Genomic DNA, 23,189 nt, shown 5'->3' on the forward strand with positions numbered 1-23,189 from the left:
ATGCTGTTGGGCAGGCAACAGCCACTTTTCTCAAAAAAACTGAAGGTGCCCAAAGGGTGTCCGTCTCCCATGAAGTGCGTAAAGTGGGTGGAATGGCCTGGCAACCCAGAACCTGTGCGAAGGTGGAAGGAGAGAACTGACCTCACTTAGCTGTCCTCCGGCCTCCATACTCAGTCACTCACTGCTTGCCTCCCACTCAAGCCCAAGGCCACCTTCCCACTGGACCCTCATTCTTCTCCTTAGCACCTCTTCGTAAACGTTTCTTAAGATAGGGTCTCAGGTAGTAGTCCTGGCTATGCTGGAAATTAAGTCAACCAGGCTAGCACGCCAATTAGACTCCCTCAAGGCATGCACCACCAGCTTGCTTTTTTTTTCCTTTAAGACTCTTATAGCCCAAGCTGGCCTCAATCCTCTGTAGTTGAGAAATGGCCTTGAACTCCTAATCTTTCTATCTCCACCTGCAGAGGGCTGGGCTGACTGGAGTCTCCTGTGCTGGGGCCTCCTGTGCACCAGCCTCCTGCGTGCAGGCCGCCTCCGCTGGGGCCTCCTGTGCGCAGGCCGATGCTCCTTTCATCTACTCACTGAACACAGCTCAGTGTAATTTTGCCAACAGCTTCCTGTGTGAGAGGCATTCCTGCTCAAGGCTCTGGCAAATGTTTCTTTTCTTCTGGCCAGGACCCTCTCCCCTGCTCCCACCCTCCTAAGGTCACAGTGAAGAGAGGCCTCCTTTTCCTGGTGCCTCCCCCATCTAGTGCTGGCTGATGGAGTGTTTTGATGGGTTTGAAAGATTCTGCTGTTTGTAGAGCGATGGATGGGCTTCACATCACTGCTGTGAATCATGGGTAGGAAACATGATGCAGAGAGGAAGCGCTCTCCATTTGGCTGGGGGAACCCCCAAGAAGTTCTCTGGAAAAAGCAAAGTCCTGGGTTCAACCCCTGGCACCACATAAACTGGGCATGTTCACCCATGCTTGGTGAGGCAGAGGCAGACAGGTCTACATAATTGTGAACCAGCTAGGTAGTGAGTCCCTAGCTTTGAGTTTTAGCTGGTTATACACACCAGTAATTCCAGAATTTTGAAGACAGAGACAAGGACTGTTGGGTCTTGCTGGCCTGCCTATTCCAGTTTCAGTGAGACTGTCTCTTCTAACCTCCTCCTCTGGCTTCACGTCATTCACAGAGATACTAAAGAAAATGGCTCCCAGGGAATCCTGGGCTGTGTCTGGGGACATTTGTGAATTTCATGGTTGTGTTTTTATCTGTGGCATGGAGCAAACGGAGCCCGGGAACAAAGTGCCCCAGAGTTTGCCCCCCAAAATGGCCTGGCCCAGTGTTCACAATGACACTGAAGGTAAGAAAGACACTTGGTCAAAGGCTAGTCCTGAATGTCTGACAGGCAGGCTCTGTCATCCCCATGGCCTGCCACACTACCCCTGCCACCATCCTAAGAATCTCTGGGAAGTCTGAGCTCATACCTGCTTCTGTCAACAGTCAGGTCTGAATATGTGAGTGGTCTGAACAAGGGGGGATACCTTTGTCCTGGGAATGGGCAAAGTCACTAAAGGTGGTAGGGCAGGGCCCAGAGCAGGACCCAAGGATGGAGATACATCAGCCAGAGAAGTGGAGGAAACCTAGGAGGCAAGGGCACACTTCAGAAAGAACATTTCCCTGTGTGTGGGCATCTCCACTTTTTTTTTTTTTAAAAGATTTATGTGAGTACACTGTCACTCTCTTCAAACACACCAGGAGAAGGCATTGGATCCCATTACAGATGGTCGTGAGCCACCATGTGGTTGCTGGGAATTGAACTCAGGACCTCTGGAAGAGCTGTCAGTGCTCTTAGCCACTAAGCCATCTCTTCAGCCCCTCCAACCTTTCTTTTTAAACAAACAAAAAAAAATATTTTATGTGTGTGTATGCTTTGCCTAGATGTGTCTGTGCACTATACATGCAATACCTGTGGAGGCCATAAGGGGACGTCATATCTCACATAACTGCAGCTACAAATGGTTGTTAACCACCCTGTGGGTGCTGGGAATAGAACACGGGTCCTCTGCAGAAGCAGCCAGTGCTCAAACCTCTGACCTATCTCTCCAGCTCCCAAATCTTTAATAAAAGGTTTTCCTCAAACCATGAAGGACCAGTGTCCCTTGAGCTCTCTTTCCATCATGTGGGAGACCAGAGTTGAAGCAGGCTAGGCCTACCACCACCTGACTCACCTACTGGATACATCTATGAACCAAGGAGCCACTGGATATACACCCCAAGCTCCTGGGAGAGGCTGGCATTTGCCATCACCTTGAGAAGCACCTGATGGGTGCAAGGACCAAGAGTGTGCATTTCTTCTGTTGGGTCTGGAAGGACCACCTTGTGCAAGCAGATTCTGCTGTCACCAGCTCCAAGCTGGCCTTGCTAGGGACACAAGTCCATCACTCCCAGAAGGGAGAGACCTGGACTCTCCCTCAAAGACTCAGCTTTTGAGGAACCATGGGGCTAAATGGGAGGCTGGCTGTCCCAGAGTGAGTTTGGAAGGCACCCATTAGATCCCCTGGAGCTGGAGTATGGATGGGGATCTACCTAGTCAACAAAGGACAACATAGTGCAAGGCAAAAAATCCAGTGTGTATTGCTTTCCACAAAGGGGAGACCCTGGTCATCCAGTCACGGTAAGCATCGGTGTCCAGAAGGAAACCATCCTTTAAAGCTGTTCTGTCTAAAAGCTCTGTGTTGGTGACCAGTGCCGCCTGAATGAACAAACATGGACGCCAGGTATGTTGCAATGGACACATTCACAAGAACCTTCTAAGAACAATTATAGCACAAAACTATTGGGGGGGCATTTTTTTTTCAAAAAAAAAAAAAAAAAAAAAAAAAAGAAAAACCAACCCAACCCATCATATTTCATTAGGTGCTTCCTAGGTGTGAGCGGCAGGGTTGTGTTAGGGAAGGGTTCTCCACAGGGCAACAGCAGCCCAACAGGCCTAGTGTTCACTTGTCCGCAGAGATCTAATGGTCTGGGGCTGAGAAGGGGTTGGCCACAGGCCAGCAGCAAGCATGGCTAGTTTGGGGGAGGTGTCTGGAAGACTGCAGTGGCTCAGGCATTGCCGTGAGCACAGGTTTTGGAGTTCTGTTGGGAGGCGTGGACATGGTGTTGATCCCTGCGGCTACTTGGGGAAACCCAGCACAGGCCCCCCAGGTTATCTTGGTATCAACTGTGAATTGGACAGAAAGTCTATAGTCAAGCAGATGGGCTGAGCATCTGGGTTTGACTGGCCCTGCTTGGAGCCTGTTATCTTTTGGGGCTTGGACCTGTCCAGGATGAGATGAGATGCAGTTAGCTTGTAACCCAGGGCACGTCCTAGAGGCCTGTCCTGTCCATGAGAGGCCATTAGGCGTGGGGACTCACAGTAGTATGGCTCCTCTCACTTTGGGCTCTGCTAGAGTGGCCTTTCTTTGAAATGGTGGTTAAGCTGGGAGCAGCTGAGTGGGAAAGCCACCAAGGTGGCTGGGACATTTCCTGGGGATGTGCCTCACAACTCACACACACTCAGCTGGTTGCTGTATCCTCTGGGGGACAGCCCAGAGTGAGGGGCACTTTAGCAGAGTATGGCAGCTTGAATGACCATCTTAGTTCCCCAGTCTCTGGCACCCTGTGGGTGGGGATCCCATGGCACCTTGGGTCACAGTAAACATGGTATCATTGAAGAGGCACTAGTGTGATACAGCTGAGAGTCCAGGTCCTTAGAGGGCCAGGTGACGCCTTCCGGAAGTCCGTGGAAGACGCCCAGAGAAGGGGCTAGATGCCCTGCAGTGGGTGGCTGGGGTCACTCCGTTCCCGCTTCACCAGGGGTTCACCCAGGCTGCGGCCATCCACATCTGCCTCACTGCTGTGTCCATCCCCAATGTCCTCTGCAGGGATGAGGGGACAGAGGTGCCACTATGAACAGAGTGTCCTTGCCTTTGCTTCAGGTCAGTCTGCCCCCGGTCCTGCCTGGTCAACCTTGGGTGCATCAACAGGCTGGGCTTCTAACCAGGGTCTAGTGGTCACTAGCCACTGGCCTCAGCCACCCAGACTGGCCAGTGATCATCTCTCCTCACGTCATGTTAAGCTACCACAGGATGTCACCGGAGCCCATGTCCAGTTGTCAGGACTCCTACCACTTGCACACCAGTTCCTGGGATCCTCAACCTACCACCACAGAGGCTGCCACAATGGTGCCTCTTATAGATAGTGTGCAAGGGGGCTGGGAACAGGGCACACCCACCTTTGTCCAGCAGGGTCAGTGACAGGGAGGCCAAATCATTGAACTGTAAGAGAAGGGAGAGTCACGGGCCTGCACAGGCGACAGTCATGAATCCCTCCAGTCAGGCCCTGGGGTGAGTGACTAGGAAGCACTGGGCTCTGAGAGGGTTGTGTGGGCTGAGCCTCTGCTCCTACAGGTTCCAAAAATGGCCCCCGCAGAGCACAGGCCTTCCTGTGGCTTCAGTTCTTTGCCTTTTTAGGAAGCAAATGTGTGTGTGTGTGTATGTTATTTGTGTGTGTAAGCAGTACCTACAGAGGCCAGAAGGCAGCATTGGATTCCCCTGGAGAGGGAGTTACATATAGTTGTGAGCTACTATATGGATGTCTGGGTGGATCTGGGCCTCTGGGTCACCCTGGTCTCACCTCGCCCATGACGGCAATGGGTGTCTCCCCGGTGGCCTGGGCCACACGGTGCTCCACCAGGTAGAACATGTACTCATCATACAGCAGTCGGATAAGGTGGAAGGAGCCGAAGCTGGCAGCACTGCGTAGGGTCAGGTCACGGATCACCATGGAGCTGGGGACACAGGGACAGAGAATGGGTACCATCACTGGAACTGAGCCTGGGGTATTGGCCTGGCTCCTTTGGGATGCTCTGAGCCTGCAAGCACTGCAAGGGCTGCCTGCTGGAGGCAGGAGACGGCCACCCATTCCCAGACATACACAGGGACAGAGGGGGATATAGGTGTGTACAAAGCAGTATACCTCAGTGCTTTTTTTCTTTATTTTTAGCTCTTTTAAAGCATACATCTGATTTATTTAATATTTATTTATTTTTGAGACAGTCTTTCTACATAGCCTGGGGTATCCTGGAACTTGTTATGTAGACCAGGTTGGCCTCTAACTCAGAGATCCTCTTGTCTCTGCTTCCAGAGTGCTGAGATTAAAGTCACATGCCACACACAGACAACCCCCCCTCTTTTATTAATGTGTTGCTGCCCTGTGCTGCACCCCGAGGGTGCAGTGCCCCAGGAGGCCAACTGCCTGGAACTGGAGCTGCAGATGTTGTAAGATACCATGTGGGTGCTGGGAATTAAATCAGTCCATTGCAAGAGCAGAGCCTCCTGTCCCATGTCAGAGCTGACATCACAGGTGAAGACTGTCACATGAGCTCTTCTGTGTTTTTAATTAGTTTTGGTTTTATTCTTTTATTTTGTGTTCCCTCTTTTTTGAAGGGGTGGGAGTGGAGGTGGGGGGGTGTCTTATTCTGTAGTCCTGGCTCATGCTGCAGTCACCATACAGCAGCAGACTCACGTTTTCTTCCATCATTCCCTCCCCACCTTTTTCTCCCACACAAAGCTTTAACCAACAGCTTCCTGTAACAGCATGTGACTAAGGGACGCTCTGTAGCTGTGACTGGAGTTTAAGAAACAGACTGACCTGTGAAAGGCTTCACACAAACACAGGTTTCCTCCTTGGGCAGTAATGTTAGTGAGCCTCAGCCCCACTTTGGGACCTGCCCCTCTGTCCTGGCTAGTTCCATGTCCACTTGACACAAGCTAGAGTCATCAGAGAGGAGGGAGCCTCAGCTGAGAAAATGCCTCCAGAAGATTGGGCTGAGACCCAGCTGTAGGACATTTTCTTAATTAGTGATCAGTGGGGGAGGGCCCAGCCATGGGCGGTGACCTCTCAGGGCTGGTGGTCCTCAGTGCTGTAAGCAGCAGGCTGAGCAAGCTATCAGAGCAAGCTATCAGAGCAAGCCAGTGAGCAGCACCCTCCATGGCCTCTGCATCCACTCGTGCCTCTAGGTTCCAGCCCTGTTTGAGACCCTGTCCTGGCTTCCTTCTGTGTTGGACTATGATGCAGAAGTAGAAGCCAAATAAACCCTTTCTTCCTCGACTTGCTTTTGGTGACCTCGAAGCAATAGTACCCTGACTGGGACACCACCGAGGCTTCCAACTTTGGTAGCCACAGTCTCATTGCTGTGCAAGGCCCTGTCCTGGAAATGTCAAGTGCTGTTTTCCAGATGGTCCCACTAGGGAGTTGTGTTGGTAGCTCCTGCATCTCTGTTTGAGGCCATGGTGGGCTCTAGCCCTGCCCTCAGGTCACATGGGCCCATTTGTTTCCAGCTTAGGGGCCCAGAGGGTGTTTGGGCTTCAGAGGTGGCCCCTCCGCTCACCTGTAGAAGGACCACTTGAGCAGGAACTGGCGCGCGGCCTTGGGGAAGCTGGGGCTGCCTGAGTGCTGCTTCAGGACCTGGGTGACCACGTTGTCCAGCCAGCTGGCCCACTGGTCCAGTGAGCTCTGCTGCTGCAGGGTGACCTTGAAGTCATGCTCCAAACGCTGCACCAGGCTCTCCTCACACTGGCACACCCATGAAGCCTGCTCCTGCAAAGGCATAGTTGGTGAGGGCCTAGGGGTCTTCTAGTGTAGTTATTTGAGACAAGGGCTCTTGTAGCCCTAGCTGGCTTCAAGCTGCTGAGATGACTCTGAACTCCTGGGTTGATGTGTTGCTGGGGATGGGGCCCAGGATTTGGTGCATGCTAGGAGGATGCTCTGCCCACTGAACCCCAACTCTACCTTTCCTTGATTATGGACAAAGTCTCAAGAGGTAGCCCAGGTTAGCCTAAAACTCCCAATCTTCCTGGCTCAGTCTCCTAAATGTGAAGACAGGCATGTGCCACTGAGCTTCACAAAGGCTCACAATCTGCTGAAAAGATGACCTCGGAGCCCCAGGGGCTGTCCTTAAGTCTGCAATTGTTTGTACTTTTCTGGCACGACAGAGCCAGACATACAAGGTCCAGCAGCTGGGAGCACTTGGAATGCAAACAGATAAGAGCATTGCTTGTTAACCCGGCTACCAAAGGAATCCAGACACTGTATTGTCTGGTGGTTGGTGGGCTGTGAGCAGACCCCAGGCTTTCCATTGCAAACATACAGGCCAGGGAGGGATGAGCTGCCTGCTGCATCCAGCTGTAGTTTGCTGGTCAGCCTGGGTGGGGAGGACCCAGCCCAGAGCAAGGCAGAACAAGCAGATGTCACTGCCAAGTCACCTGCACATTGGCAAAGTCCACTCGATTGAGGTCACTCAGCATCTGGTTAATCTGGGACGTGTTCTGCAGCACTGCTCGTGCCGCCTGCGCCAGGTGGTTGAGGGACGTGTAGCGCCGCAGCGTTTGTGCGAAGGCGCTTACAACACCCACCTATGAGGGATCCAGGTGATAGGTCAGCAAAGCCCCTGCATGGGGGACAGACAGATGTGCACACAGACACACACAGACACTTGCACACATGCACACTTGCACGCACACCACCCTGCTCCCTGCAGGCCTATGGAAACTCAGGATAGCAGAGCAGGAAGGGGCAGGATGGGGGATCCTGTAGGCAAGAGGGCCATGTTAGCCCTTACGCCCATCTCATTGAGGAATCCTCTAGACTGCCTAACTGTGGAGGGGAAACATGTCCACTGGCTGAGCAGAGCACACAAAGGTGCCCATGATGGACTCCAGGATAAACCCTTCCTTCTTTGTATTGCTGCATTAGGCAAGGGACTACACATGCAGGCTGAGGTCGTAGCAGCCCACCACATGGCACATCTAAGGCTTTCGCTCCTGGCCCTGTGCTTGTCCCTGCTTTTGGAGGCCTCGGTGGATGGTAAAGATACAGATCCCCATGGGGTGGGATGTCTCAACACTTAGGGGCTGAAGCAGGAGGAGTAGGAGTTGGAAGACAGAACTTTTGGGCTAAATGAGACTGTTTTGGAAGATTCAGGGAGTGGGGTGGGGGTGGGGGTGGGGTCTAGAATCCTCCCACCCACTAAGCTTATGTGTGGGTGTGGTTGTGGGTGGGGTATGGAGGCCAGGGGTTGAAGTTGGGGTCTTCACTCTCAGCCCTAGTTATTATCTTATCTATTAGTGTATGAATGCACATGCATGATAGTGCGTGTGTGGAGGTCAGAGGGCAACCCACCTTTTTGAGCCAGGGCTTACAGATTAGGCTAGCGGCTGCTCTGGCAAGCCCTTCAGTGCTGAGGCTCTAGTGTACACTACCATGCAAAACTTTTTTTTTTTTTTTTTTGTAGTGACAGAGTCCAAATTCAGGTCCTCATGCTGTGTGGCAAATGTTACCTCCTGAGCCGTAGTCCCAGACCCAGCTCCCAGCATCCCTGTACACACATTCCGGAGTATCTGGGCCACAGATTTTCACTGAAAGCTCTGGTCAGGTAAGGAAATGAAAGTCCCACCTGCCGACCAAGGCAGCTCTCCAGCGGCCCGAGAACGTTACCTCCAGGGCCATCCACGGTCCTCTCCCCTGCCAGCCCCTCTCCCATCCCCACAGCATCCTGGGAGGCCCATTTTCCTAGACACACAGGGGAAGTGGCCTGGGCAGCACAGGGAGGCCAAGGGGTCCCCCAGACCCATACATGCTGGTACCTTGGTCTGGATGACCTGCTGAGGGAAGCCGCTCATAGCATTGATGAGCCAGCCCTCTAGGCTTTTGGCAAAGTTCCTGATGGCCTGGGTGAGGGAACCTAGAGGGGTGAACCAGAGGCTCATGATGAGTGGGGTGAGCACCCTCCCAATGGGTCCACCATATGCCGTGTAGATGATGCCAGTATAGGCGAAAGTACCATGGAGGGATAAGTGGCAGCCTGAGGGTGACTGGGGCCCTGGACACCCAGGGAGGAGGTGCCAGGTGAGAGTGGGGAGCAGAAACCTGTCCCCGGCTCTGAGGAGACGCTGGGCCTTGTCTGGGAATACGCGTGGCCAGCACAGTGATGGAGCCCCTGGTATGGAGACCAGGGACACTGCCCAGCACCCAGCACTGCCTGGGCTGCCACAATCAAGACGCATGCGTCACCAGAGCCACAGCATCAGGGCCAGATAGTCACACACACACACGTGTGCTGAGTGTGTCTGTCAACATCTGAATTTATTTTATGCTGATGTGCCCTAAGAAGAAATTTAGACTTTCTGATTTTGATTTCAGGACAGAGTCTTTCTACATAGCTGTCCTGGAACTCACTCTGTAGACCAGCCTGGCCTTGGATTCATAGAGACCCGCCTGCCTCTGCCTCCCAAGTGCCGGAGTAAAAGGCGTGCGTGCGCCACCATGCCAGGGTAATCAGAGTGCTTTTACTTTCCTTTTAATTTTAATTTATTTTCAGACTGTTTTTAAAGAAAATATGTTCCAACATCAATGTCTTCCTGAGATTCAGAGTGTTACCCTGGCTGCTCCCCAGGGAAGGCCACGGTTCTCTGTGTTTCTAACTTCTACAGGAAGCTTCCTCAGGGCATTTAGAAAGCTCTAGACTGGTGGACACGAATAGTCTCACACACAGTACCTGCAGGGAGTGCATCCAAGGCTGAAGCTGAGTTTGCTGCCCACTCTGGGGCCATGGGCACTGAGCTGGGCAGGGTCTGTGTGGGTCCAAGGCTGTCAGACTTTATGGATAATCCCCTCTTTAATGGGCCAGTCTTGGCCATTTCTCCTAGCAAGCATCCCTGGTGCCCACGGATGGCCTGATGTGCCCTTGAAACTGAGGTGGTTTTCCTAATTGATGACTCTTGGATGCCCTTGCTCCAGGGAACCTTCTGGAAAGCCAGATACCTGCCCTGGCCCATTCTTACCACCCTGCTGCCTGGCAGAGCTCCCTGGAGTCAGGAATGGGGAAGAGTTGACAAGTGAGGGGACATTGCAAGATTGAGTGGTGGCTCTGGGGGGTAGGGCCTTGGGATGGGGTCACTTACTGGGGACGGGCCGCAGCACATCTGGGATAAGGGTTTCCACCAGCGTCTGGTACAGGATATGATCGCAGCTTCGCATCCACTGTAGGATTGGCTCACATTTACACAGAGAGATGAGCTTATCCTTAGGGAGGAGGGTGACTTCTGGCTCCTCATCTCTGTGGGAGAGGGAGGGGACACAGGTGGGCCCAGAGAAACAGGGCAGGGACCACACAGAGTGCAGAGGAAACCAGGCTCTGCTCAGGGGCTTAGGGCACGGTCCTGCCCCTCACCCATGCTCCCCAGGCAGCTGTAAGCCCCTTTGGGTCCCCCAAGGATGATGTGAGTCACTGTAGTCTCTGGGCTGGATCACAACTTGGTAGCATAGATCCTGATACTCAGGAACCCAAGGCAGAAGGATAACAAAGCCATACCCAGCCTGAGCTACAGCAAGAGAGCTGGGACCATGGCTCAGGGGAACAGGCCCTGCCTAGTATGTGCAGGCCTAGGGTCCCCAGAACTACAGCAGACCAGGTATACAACTGCTGTAGAAGCAGGTGGTGCCAGGATTCGCTCGTCAACCACACCAAGTCTAAAAGCAAGGAGGAGGTGTGTCTAGGCACCTCCTCAGACAGCCTGGACATATGGAAGGTGGCATCAGGAGACTACCTTGGGATTAAATTGGGGAGCGCATGGGGTGAGTATGCCCTGTCCTGGGGTCGGGTTGTCACCTGGCAGGCAGTGAGGCACGGTCATCGGTGGAGGTGGCCTTGCAGTTCCAGAAGGACAACCACAACTTCTCAATGTACTGAAACTGGAGGTTCATGGCAACATCTAAGGTAGCCTAGGAGTGGAACAGCCTGTCAGGGGGAGGCCCGGTCATGGACCTGGTGCTCCGGGCAGCTGTAGGGGTCTTCTGAGGTCCCCAAAGGGGCCTTGCTAGTGAGGAGAGAACAGGCAGAGGCAGTGCCCAGGGAGAAGGTCCATCCAGTGGGGGGACATGGGCTCTGGTCTCCAGTGGGACAGAGAGCTAATGATGGTGCAAGGAAGCTGCAGGTGGGGTTGGGTGTGGCTGAGTAGAGCGTCACCTCACAGTGCCTGCGATACACCAGCTGCAGGGCCTTTATGTCATGGAGGGTGATGCTCTCCTGCAGTGGCATGCTGCCTAGGTCAGGTGCCGGGAACTCCGGGAAGACGTGGGACACATCTGGGGAGAGACAATCCACACATGTCACACACACAGGCTCCAGGGGACACAAGCGCTGGGGACCCACAATGGTGCTGTCGTGTGGTTCCTTGGGTGTTACTCTGGACCTAGGGCAAGCAAAGCCTCAGAAACATGACCTAAGCAGTCTGGGGCTGGGGGCGGCAGAGTGCACTGCAGATGCAGGAGACACTGAGTCCCATCCCCAGCAGCACAGTGACCGGTCACCACAATACTCATGAGGATCAGGAGCTCAGATCAGCCTGGGCTATAGGACAGTCACAGAGGGATCTCTGTGCTCAGCTCTGGGTGCACTGCCGGTACCCAAAGTCACCATCATTATGGCAACCACTTTGCCAGTCACTGTCTCTGCCATGTCCTAGTAATTCATTAGTCTATAGTCATCTCACATATCTGCTGTCCATCATTCTAGAGGTATAAGAAGAAGACTCATGAGCCAGGCGGTGGTGGTGCACGCCTTTAATCCCAGCACTTGGGAGGGAGGCAGAGGCAGGCAGATTTCTGGGTTCAAGGCCAGCCTGGTCTACAGAGTGAGTTCCAGGACAGTCAGGGCTACACAGAAAAACCCTGTCTCGAAAAAAAAAAAAAAAACCAAAAAACCAAAAAACCAACAAAAAGGATGATGACTCATCTACAACTGTATTTACAGTGGAGCAGGCCCCACACTCACCTATATACTGCTGGTGGTGTTGGCCCTGCGTGGCCATGGCCTGCTCCGGCACACCATGCATGTTGCTGTGAGTGCTACCATCCCCGAGGCTGTCTGACTTCTGGGCTGGCCGATACCTGGGCAGAGGACACACATGCCACCATGAGCCCTTTCTGGGACAAGCCCAGTGAGCACAGGGCACTCAGTGTGTGCATGCATGCACGTGGGTGCTGTGCCACTTTTAATAGCAGTCAACAACAAGTACTCTTTCTCTCCCAGTGGTGGGACCTGAACTGTAGGAAGTATCCAGCACCCAGACAAACCTGCTGGAGCAGCACTGCTGGGTACCAGGATCAGGGGCAGGAAGCCTTTACACAAATGTCCCTACCATCCAGCTCCAGAGCTAACACTCCACCCCTTCCTGTCTTTGTGACTGTGCTGGTGCCAGGAACTTCCTGGGAGGGAGACCCTGCCGTGTGTCCTGTGTCTGGCTCATGTGCCCATTCACACTGGAACAGACATTAGAATGTGCTTCATTTTCCTGGCCGAATGGTATTCCAGTATGGGCAGACTCCCCTTGTGTTGACAGCACCTGCAGAACGTTTCCATGCTGTTTCCCCTCCGGAGGCAGGTGACTCTTGACACAGATCCTACATGTTTCACTACTGTGTGGCAAGTCTGACTTTGAATTTACTTTGGGCTGGATCTATTAGAAACATCATGTAGGTACAGAGGGGAAACAGACTCAGACCAGTTAGCCTCCTAGACACTGCTGGCCAGGCTAGCTGCGACAGTCAGCCAAGGACAGTGAGCTGAGTGAGGTCTCTTGGGGGAGGAAGAATATACCACTAAGGTGTCTCTAGGATGAAGGCTTGCTCATGTCTGCTGGTCCTGAAAGGAACCAGTGAGGGGCTGTGGGACGTGGTCAGGGGTGGAGCTCTGTCTAGAATCTCCCAGTGAGGGGCTGTGGGGCGTGGTCGGGGTGGAGCTCTGTCTAGAATCTCCCAGTGAGGGGCTGTGGGGTGTGGTCGGGGTGGAGCTCTGTCTGGAATCTCCCAGTGAGGGGCTGTGGGGCGTGGTCGGGGTGGAACTCTGTCTAGAATCTCCCAGTGAGGGGCCGTGGGGCGTGGTCGGGGTGGAGCTCTGTCTGGAATCTCCCAGTGAGGGGCTGGAGGCATAGCCAGGGGTAGGGCCCCTGCTTAGGGTATTTGAGGTCCTCAGTACCTCAACAAAATAAGATAATTAGGGTCTGTGGTTTCTTCTAGGAAAAAAAAAATATAGATACCTAAAAAGAAAATAAATGAAAACAAGAGAAAAATGGGTATTGCTGGGTGGGAGGGAGGCACGGGGGGGGGGGGGGGGGGGGAGAACATGGTTTAGGCAATGAAACTTCCCTCATCTGACACATTTCACTGAGTACCTGTCCAAACATACTGGAGGCAGAACAGAAGACTTCTGGAGTGTCTTGCCTGACATGTCTGGGGACACTGTTGTAGCACCCCGTGATCAGGGCTGCAGGGCTGGCCGGCCTGGCCAGGATCACCCACCTAGGCTTCTGGTGTGTGGGCTGCTGCCTCATGGCCATGTACTGTGTGTCTTCCTGCAGTCGGTTCAGTGGGGAGTCTGGCTTCAGGCGGATCCCATAGTAATGGTACTTTGAGTTGCCCCTGGAATAAAACATTACAGGGTAGGCTGTTGAGGGTCACTCTCTTTAGGTTTGGCAATCATGAGGCCATTCTATATGCAGCAGCCTCTGGTGGGAAGCCTCTCCCTTGTTAGTGTGATAAAGGCTCTGGGATGTCCTGCACTGAGAAAAGTGGCCAACTATGTCTACCCCAGGTCTGCCTACTTACTGTGACTATGACTGACAGCTCTTGCCCAGTGTCCCTCACACCTCACCTTACAGCCTGGGAACATGGATGACAGGTGTGCATCACCACACCAGGCTCTAAAACTCCATTTTGGAAAAGAGTGTATCTTATGAAGTAACAAGGAGGAGCAGGAGGTGGCTTTGCCATGTTTAAGGGATGGCACACAGGTGGAGGCAGGAGGGGTGCCAGTTCAACATCATCAGATAGTAATGAGTGTGAGGCTAGCTTGGGCTACATAAGACTGTCTCAAAAGAAAAAAATTAAAATAAAAAAAGCTTGTTCAGAGGAATTTCAAATGGATTTTAAAAAGTGAAATGAGCCCAGTATAGTGGTATAGGCTTTAATCTGAGGACTTGGGAGGCAGAGGCAGGTGGGTCTCTGTGAGTTGAAGGCCAGCCTGGTCTACATAGTGAGCTTCTGTCTCAAAACCAAACCAACAAAATTTACAAAATGAAAGTGAATTCCGTGTCTCAGCCCTCTCTTCCTAGTGTCTCTCCACCTCAATCCTGGGCTGCTGGAAGTCATGAGGCCTCTCCCGGGGCTGGAGGCCCATGGGCTTTGGGGAGAGAGGAGGCAGGGCTGGCATGAGATGCAGGGAGCCCTGGGGGCTATCACCCACCTGGTGCCCAGGCGTCGTGTACGCAGGCCCATGAACACAGAGCGAATGAGCTTGCCAAAGGATGCGGCATTGACTGGCTCCAGCTTGTGCTCCTGGCAGTGGCGCAGGTAGTGGTTGTACAGGGAGCTACGGGGCAGGCTCACGCCCTCTGCTGTCTCGTAATTGTCCAGAAGCCACTGGAGCTAGAGGATAGATAGGCATCAAAAGCCTAGGTTTCCCAGGACGGCAGCCCACTTCCCTGTGCTGGCAAGGGCAGTGACAAAGCCACCTGTGTGGCACTCACATCATCCCCTAAATAAATATGCCAAGTACTTCTGTCTCTCCATCATCCATCCATCACCCCGCCCATCCATCCATTAATGCATGCATCCATGTGCAGCTTGGCCTCCATGTTCCTTGACTTATTTTATAAACCCTCATGTGATAGAGACAGACCATACCGCATCTCCAGGCTGAAACATGCCCACAGCACTACATTCCTGAGAATACTGAAGTCTCCTAACCCCACAACAAAGGGACAGATTCTGATGCAGAAACACAGGACAGTGGACGGACAGGGAGCCCACCACCAGGCTGATGGCCTGCCCAGCCCCAAAGGTCAGAAAGCTCTGGGTAAACCTAGATACCCAGATCTGAGAGTCAGTAAAAGGTGTGGGCTGAGGCTGTGTGTGGAGGCATGGCTTAGGGAGGTGCCAAGAACCCACATCTCTGCTGTGGCTGTTGCCACCCTGTCTTGGGTCTATGATGCTGGCAAGGAGGCTGAGTCTGTTCATGCATGAAGCCACTGTGGCTTGTGAATGGTGCTTGCTGCCTGTAGAGCCTCTCTGAGGTTAGTGTCCTTTGTCCCCATGCTTGCACTGTCTCCCAGGGGAGTCAGTGTTAGTGACTAACAGGTGCATGGCTGCTGAGGGAAGCCGGCTTGTGCTCCTCTCTAAACAGGGGGTGCATTCTGGGGAATTCCTCTCTGGGGTCAGGCACGGAATATTTTTCTGGCACCACAGGACAAAGAGCTGTCTCTCTGGAGATGGCAGGCTAGAGTCAGCTAGAGGTGGACTGGCTCTGCCTTTGGGCAGACAGAACAGGCTTCAAGGGTTGAGTAGGAGTTGGCCTCCAATGCTACTGTGATTGGTCAAGACCATGTGGATCTCTAAGTACTGGGTTCAGGCCTTTGGGCCATTCTGTCACCTTGCTTGTACCAGCCAACAGCTGTACCCAACCTTCCAACCCATGAGCCTGCCACGGCTGGCACTAGCTCAGCAGATGTCTCTGCTGCCCTCCTCCACCCCCATGTAGGTGCCATACACCAGCTGTTTCCTCTACCCCCCCAGGGCACAGTCCTCACTTTCTACCAATAGGGTGAACAGGTGGCAGTTTAAACAAGGAAACAGACACATGCTTGCTTCCCGATCCCAGAACTTGGGAGGCCAAGACAGAAGGACTGAGATGTGGAGGCCAGCCTGGGCTAGGAACTGAGCTTTCCCGCCCATGGGTTTGATTCCATCCTGGGGTATGGAATCAAATTTGCCTTTGCTGCCCCCTTCTCCTCTCCTTATCTCAGTGCAGAACTCAGCCACTTCAGGGCCACCCCTGTGCCTCCCACTTGACAGAACACCGAGGACCAAGGTTGAGGGCCAACATTAGCCCAGGGCTTAGCCATGCGCTCCTTCCACTCCTTTGGGAGGTTTATCCAGCCTTGTGTGCTGCACAACACTGCAGAGCCTATTACTGTATGAGGATCCAGCTCGAATGTGGCTCTCACATATCAGGGCCACTTGGACCCTTGGATTTCTCTTCTCAGCTCTCTATCCACTTAAGTCTGTGCTGTGTCCCTGACACCACAGCTCTGTGAGGCAGGAGCAGAGCTGTGTTGTTTGTGTTGGTGGCCCAGGACCTTGACATGGCACTTCAAGACCAAAGCTGAGACCAAGGAGTTATTGAGAGGAGAGGATACTGCAGGGGGCTCTGGGTATGGAGGCTGCAGCCCTGCCTTTCTTTGTCACCTGATTCCAGATCTTTCCTGAAGGCTGGAGATCTGAGAAGGAAGAGGACAGGAGGAGGGCTGGGGTTTAGACAGGGTGATAGGAGGGCTCACACAGGGAGGCACTGTTTGAATGAGGGTGGGGCTGGCAAGATGGCTCAGCCAGGGAGGAGCTTGTCCAATCTCTGGGACCTTCATGAGTGAAGGGAGAAATGACTCCCCCAACTCGGCCTCTGAGGTCTGCAAGCACAATGAGGTGAGCTCTCACACCTTCCCCAATAAACAGAGAATAATTCTTTTAAAAGAGTGAAGGTTGCTAACTGGGCCCTTGAGGTTGCAGTGTTGGGGTGGATACACAGTGTCTAACAAGGGTCCTGTGCTGGATGGCTTTTGTTAACTTGACACCAACCTCGACTTATCTGGGATAAAGGGACCTTCAACTGAGGGATTGCCTGTGGTACATTTTCTTAATTGGTGATTGATGGGGAAGGGCCCAGCCTATTGTAGGTGGTGCCATTCCTGGGCTGGTGGTCCTGGGTTCATGGCTCAGCAGGCTGAGCAAGCCATGGGGTTCAAGGCAGGAAGCAGCAGCCTCCATCACCTCTGCATCAGCTCCTCCTCCAGGTTCCTGCCCTGACTTCCCATGCAATGAAACAAACCCTCTCCTCTCCAGCTTCTTTCTGGTCGTAGTATGTATCACAGCAATACAGACCTCACTACGATCCTGTAGGGTCTACAACAGGCACCAGTGGGCTGTATTTTGAAAGACCAGCATGGTGCTACACTTCGAGGCGGTGGACCTTTAAGGGGTAGGACTGGATAAGAGGACTTTGGGGGTGGCAGCTGCCTTTCTTCTCTATTTTGGCCTCATCTGCCACAGACTCCTGCCATGTGTCTGGTGTGGCCTGGTCCCAGCTGGCTGCAAGATGGAGCTTCTAAAACTGAGTCAAGCTAATAACCCATTTTTCTTTCTATGTGGATGCAGGTGTGTGTTACAGTAGTGGAGAGCTGTCCACTGTGAACATGTCCCATAGCAGTGCTGGATCATTTCTACATTCCAGTTTCAAAACAAAATGTCACATCTTTTATGTCTATCAGGCATCCATTCTGGCCTGGCAGGGCTAAGGTGCAGTTTGTAGACATACGGGTTGCGCCTGTGGGAGTCCCTGTGTGGGCTGAGCATGGAGGCCAGGCCTCAGGAGAAACTGTTGCCTTCCTGGAGGTTTTGGAACCTGTGCTGCTTCAGGTCAGGCCTTGATGGCTGGCTGGGTGGGTGGCCAGTCCCAGCAGTTACTGTAGTAACAGCTACAGATAAAGCTATGATTTCTCCTAAGGGCCATTCCTGCCATCCATCCTACTCCAGCTGCCTCTGTTCTCCAAACCAATTGTAGAAATGGGGCTAGCAGAATGCAGCATGGGGAGATTCATGGCTCCATTGCTAGTGGCCACCCTGATCCAGCCAGCTAACACTCAGTGGCCACCAGGAGCATGGCTGTGCTGGGCATGGTGCCCCAGGGTCCCCTGCACCTAGTTGGAAGGTACAACAGCTTTGCTGAGGCTGTGACGGTCCTACCCTGGAGAAAGTCCTACCAAGAGCTGCGGTACCACAGGCAGCCCCAGGGACAACATCAAGCCACTGCAGGGACAAAGGCAGGTCCCTGATAACTCTCTCCTTCCCGGGCACTACATCCAGCCACGGTGATGCATTCTTTTTCTGCCACAGATGTGGCAGGCTTTCTAATAAGATCTGATCTCTACTTCCCTGGCTCCTACATCACCAATGTCCCAAAGGAGAGAAGAGTGTTCACTTTGGTGAACACTGACAAGGGAGGGGGTAGCCTGGGGTCCATCATGTGGACTCAGGCTGGAAACCAAGCTACATCCAGCTACAAGCACTCTGAGTGGTCCCTACGAGCACTCTGAATGCCCTATAGACACAGCAGCGTGGGGCTCTGTCCCCATGATGGGCTTCCAGGTGCCCCACAAGCTGTTGCTGCTCACAAGCATTGCCTTTAGTCCGACCCTCTGGCTGAGTAGAGGTGGTTATTCCCAGGCTTCTGCTCACAGTGTGACCTACGTCTCTTCCCTTGAACATGACAAAGGCTTCTCCCTTGGCTCTGTCCCCAGGAGAACTGTCCAACAGTGGAGAGCACTGTTCATCCTGGAGGGCTGGGCCCCAGTGGAAGGAAATGTCCCTGTTCTCCATCTCTGGGACAAGGCACTCACCGCATGCTGCCCAGGACAGCACCCAAGCTTGTAAGCTCTCAAAGCTTCTAGACCTTGCTCTAGATCAGCGTCTGCCTCTCTCCCCTGAGAGTCACTGCCTCCCACAACAGTTCACCGTGAACCTGGGCCAGCAGGAAGGTTTTTGGGAAATCACTAAATCAAACTGGACAGAAAGCAGCTGTTAGGAGTCTCAGGGAAAGGTGGCATTTGTGGCCAGTCCAGCTTCTGTGGCAGGTCTTAGTTTTTGAGAGGCCAGCCCAGTAAGGTGTGGTGGCACACTCCTCTCCTCTCAGTTCTCCAGAGTCTGGGGTAGAAGGATTGCAAATTGAAAGCCAGCCTCAGAAACATAGGCATCCCCAGGCCAGCCTGGGCTACATGAAAGTCTGCCTCAATAAACAAGAAAACAGTCAGGCATGTGATCCCAGAACTCAGGAGGTTGGGACAGAAGGTTATAGAGTTTGGGCCAGCCTGGGCTACATAGCAAGGCCCTGCTTCCAAGTAAATGAGAAGGCATGGAGGGACCACATGTTGGGCAAGAGGCATTTTGGGTCTCCTCAGCTCCACAGGCAAAACACTGAGCCAGACTCTCCTCCAGTCCCAGCCAGCCAGGCCGGTGTTACAAAGGGAAGATCAAAGTGCCTGCTGCCTGTCTCACATTTTCAAATTACACAGCTGAGGGGCTTCATGGTAACCCAGGCCCAAACTACCTTCTCCCTTAGAAAGCTGCATTTCTGCTTCATTATTTTGTTTTTTATTATCACTTTTCTAACTCAGAAATCCGCCTGCCTCTGCCTCCCAAGTGCTGGGACTAAAGGCATGCGCCACCACCGCTCAGCATTATCACTATTTTCAGACTGACCTTATTTCATGTGTCTGGGTTTTGCCTCCATGTAAGTCTGTGCATGCAGTGCCCTGCAGAGGCCAGAAACCTTGGAAATGGCATGAGATGTCTGTGAACTGCCGCATGGATGCTGGGAACCTGACCTCGACCCTCTATGAGGTCAGCTGGTGCTCTAACCATCAAGTTAGTTGTCTTTTCTGTTGGGGATTGGTTCTAATGCTATGTATTATTTTGGATTGCAAAAAGCCATGCTTCCAGACCTGAGAGTCCCTGCCCCCAGCTGGCTTCAATTGATAATAAAGAACTGCCGTACAGCCAATGGCTGGGCAGAGAGATGGGGGTGGCACTTTTAGATTACGTGGGCAAGAGACAGAGAGGGGAAGAAAGATCACCATGATGGGAAAGCAGAGGAAAGCAAGAGCTGCAGGGAAGAGAGCAGCCAACTGTGTAACAATTCAGGAAAGTGGCCCTGGGGTCCACTCCCCTGCTCGGGTCTGGGGTGGAAGAGATGAAATGTTAGCAAGCTGACTTGGGAGAGTTGGAAAGGAGAATGTATGCTGGTTATGGGGAGGATTAGAAATGCCCAGTCACTGAGCTAGTCAAGGCATACCAAAATTAGCTGGTGTGTGTCTTTCATTCTCAAATCCAGAGAGCTCTTAGGCAGGTGCAGCACGACTTGCTGGGAGCCAAAGCAGTTTAACTAATTCACCGCTACAGATGGCACACTATTAAAAATTATTTAGAGATTCTGGGATGGACTACACAGACACCATGATACAAGGTTAGGAGGTGGGGAGAATTGGCTTCTTAACAGGCTACACATTTTGCCTAAGCTACTGTAAGAATTTCTTCCCATGGTTTGGTTTGGAACTGTAACTATGCAAAGAGCTTGAGCTCAGAGACGCTGGGTGCCCAGAGACGCTGGGTGCCCTGCTGTGCAAAGAGAAAGCTGGCTGCTTGAGAAAGGCAGAGACAGGCATACAATAGATGCTGCCTGCCTCCCAGAGACAGGTAAATAAAGGACAGAGATAGTTAAAATTTTATTGTTTTTAAGGATAGAAGGAAGTATACTGGTAATTGTTGAATTGTTTTTAAGTATACATGGAATAAAGAAATCCAGGCCTTTGATCTCAAATGTAGGAAATAAAGGCAGGGAGAGAGAATATAAAGAATTTTTAAAAATGCATTTAAAGAAATTTAAAAGTCTTGCCAGAGCAAATATTCAAAATCTTTGAACATGGTCCACATGAGAATTTGGGATTGCTTAGCCTGGTATGACAAAAATAGAGCCTGGAGATAGACTAATACTACTGCATCAGGAGAAGGGAATTTAATTAAAGTTAAATGCATAGATGAATAAGTAATTGATCTTAAATTATAGGTCAAAGAGCAGGAGTAAGTAGAAAAACTTACCTCAGATAGATGATAGAAGCCTATGTTAATTCAGGTTACATAAAGAAAAGGAAACATATGTACCCACAGATTTATTAATCTACATAGAAGGGAAGATTTAAGTATACTTAGATAACAAATCACTAAGGCTTTGGATCTTAAATTATAGGTTGAAAAGCAAGAGGTAGGGAGGCTAACTTATCTCAGACAGTGGAAACTTAGGCCTTGACCTTACTATTTAAAGTTAATCGTGTGAGAACAAAACAGGAGATGGCAGGAAAGTGCTGTCTCAACAGGTAATATTTGTTTAGATTGATTTAATTCCCTTTAGTTGTTTTAATTATCAAAATGAAGATGATTATAAGTTTGGTGGTATTTATGACATTAAACTTCCTCTGGGAGAGACATCAAGCTATACCTTTAATGATTTCTGGGAGAGAGGCTCTGTATTTGTCTTGACAGGAAGGGGAAAAGGCTTTGAACCCCTTCCAGAATGATATGGATCAGATATGACGGAGAAGACCCCCTTAAGATCTTGGCTACAGAAAAGAAAAATTTGAGAAAAATCAAACTGGACAGACAACTTGATCTGCTGATTCCTGGACATGGGATCAGCCCAATAGCTGGCTTAGACATAAAAATGTCTCCAGCCAGGGACTGGCAAGATGGCTCAGTGGATAAGAACACTGACTGTTCTGAAGTTCCTGAGTTCAATTCCCAGCAACCACATGGTGGCACAACCACTGGTAATGAGATCTGATGCCCTTTTCTGGTGTGTCTGAAGACAGCTACAGTGTACTTATGTATAATAATAAATAAATCTTTAAAAAAAATTTCAAAAAAATGTTTCCAGTCAAACTTCAGCTAAAGTTAGCCAATAAATCTTATTAGTTATGGATCCTTAAGATTCTTTGTGCCATCCTTCATATAACATTATCAACTGGTTATTGATCAAATTAACTCAAAAAGACAGTTGTCTTTCACCTGCTCTAACATCCTTCACTGATCTTGCACAATCCATTGCTTCCAGAACAGCTTCAGGAATAGCTGGTGACTCCAGATGACCTTGCTTCATCCAGCCTTTCAGACAGATGCAGTCAAAACTTAAGCCCTGAGCCTTCTAAGCATAGAGAGTCTGGACCACAGAAGCTAAAGCTAGCTTTCTTAAATCTAACCAAATTTTCTAATTTTCAGATCCCTCCCCACCCCTTTAAAAATAACTCATCACCCAATTCAGCAGGAAGAAGTTGTAGAGAGTCACCATCCTGATCCCTGGGGTTTGGGGGTCTGGTTATGGTTATTTTATAAATTATAGATAGGTTGTCAGCTTAAGGGATAATTTGGGAATGGTCATAATTTTGAATAGGAAGGAAATAGATGGGATGGATTACTAAATTTATTCTTAAGTAAAGCATTATATAGCCACAATCTTACATTGGTAGGAATCTTTATAACTGATGCAAAATTGAAGTTAAAATTTCTTTTTTTTTTTTTTTTTTTTTTTTTTTTTTTTTTTTTTTTTTTTTTTTGCTTTTTCGAGACAGGATTTCTCTGTGTAGCCCTGGCTGTCCTGGAACTCACTCTGTAGACCAGGCTGGCCTCAAAGTCAGAAATCCGCCTGCCTCTGCCTCCCAAGTGCTGGGATTAAATGCGTGCATCACCACCACCCGGAGAAGTTATAATTTCTTAGATTGGTATAGAATTTATATATTGATATAGATTTAAGGTTTTCAATGGTATAAATTTATTATATTGATACAAAATTTGAAATTAATACTGTTACTTTCAGATAGGCGTTGCGCCTGTGCAGCTCACTTAAGAATACGGGGCTTTGGGCCAGTCCTTCCAATAGCTGCTTTACAAACTAGGATGATTAGTAACACAAGTGAAGGCCCAGGTAATAAAGAACTCATGGTTATTTTAGATTCTGATTTAATTACAAGGAAGTGTTTTCAATTTTACTCAATTAGAAGTGCCTAAGAGTAGTTACAGTTTAACAGTTCAGACATACTTTATGCACATAGTCTTCAAAAACACCAGAAATCCACAGAAAATGACATTTAATGTTATTTCATTATTAAAGATCATTTGACAAGGAGACATGTCTTTTCCTGACAGCTTCCCTATTCCCCTTCAAAGAAGAATTTGAGCATCAAAACCTCCATATAGAGTTGATCTAGTAGCCACTGGACAAAAATTGCCCTATTCGGGGGCTGGTGAGATGGCTCAGTGGGTAAGAGCACTGACTGCTTTACCCAATGTCCTGAGTTCAAATTCTAGCAACCACATAGTGGCTCACAACCATCCATAATGAGATCTGATACCCTAGTCTGGTGTGTCTGAAGACAGCTACAGTGTACTTACATATAATAATGAATAAATAAATTTTTAAAAAAAATTGCCCTATTTATCTACAGACA

At 50.9% G+C, this 23,189-nt stretch overlaps 1 protein-coding gene across 3 annotated transcripts in view; it reads right to left on the reverse strand.

Annotated features, from left to right (window-relative positions):
* Window positions 1-2,610: 2,610 nt before the first annotated feature.
* Rfx2 (regulatory factor X2) overlaps window positions 2,611-23,189 on the reverse strand; it is a 58,547-nt gene continuing 37,968 nt past the window's right edge. For all 3 annotated transcript variants that reach the window (XM_031347080.1, XM_031347078.1, XM_031347079.1), the window contains 12 exons: window positions 14,333-14,514; window positions 13,390-13,509; window positions 11,864-11,979; window positions 11,057-11,175; window positions 10,700-10,812; window positions 9,993-10,147; window positions 8,676-8,773; window positions 7,296-7,445; window positions 6,422-6,630; window positions 4,666-4,819; window positions 4,265-4,307; window positions 2,611-3,908 (listed from right to left, as the gene is read on the reverse strand). In XM_031347080.1, coding sequence (XP_031202940.1) covers window positions 3,796-3,908; window positions 4,265-4,307; window positions 4,666-4,819; window positions 6,422-6,630; window positions 7,296-7,445; window positions 8,676-8,773; window positions 9,993-10,147; window positions 10,700-10,812; window positions 11,057-11,175; window positions 11,864-11,979; window positions 13,390-13,509; window positions 14,333-14,514 — 1,572 coding nt within the window. In that variant the 3' untranslated portion in view covers window positions 2,611-3,795. The remainder of the gene's footprint in view (window positions 3,909-4,264; window positions 4,308-4,665; window positions 4,820-6,421; window positions 6,631-7,295; window positions 7,446-8,675; window positions 8,774-9,992; window positions 10,148-10,699; window positions 10,813-11,056; window positions 11,176-11,863; window positions 11,980-13,389; window positions 13,510-14,332; window positions 14,515-23,189) is intronic.

This window comes from Mastomys coucha, unplaced genomic scaffold (assembly GCF_008632895.1).
Source record: "Mastomys coucha isolate ucsf_1 unplaced genomic scaffold, UCSF_Mcou_1 pScaffold3, whole genome shotgun sequence".
Classification (NCBI taxonomy): Eukaryota; Metazoa; Chordata; class Mammalia; order Rodentia; family Muridae; genus Mastomys; species Mastomys coucha.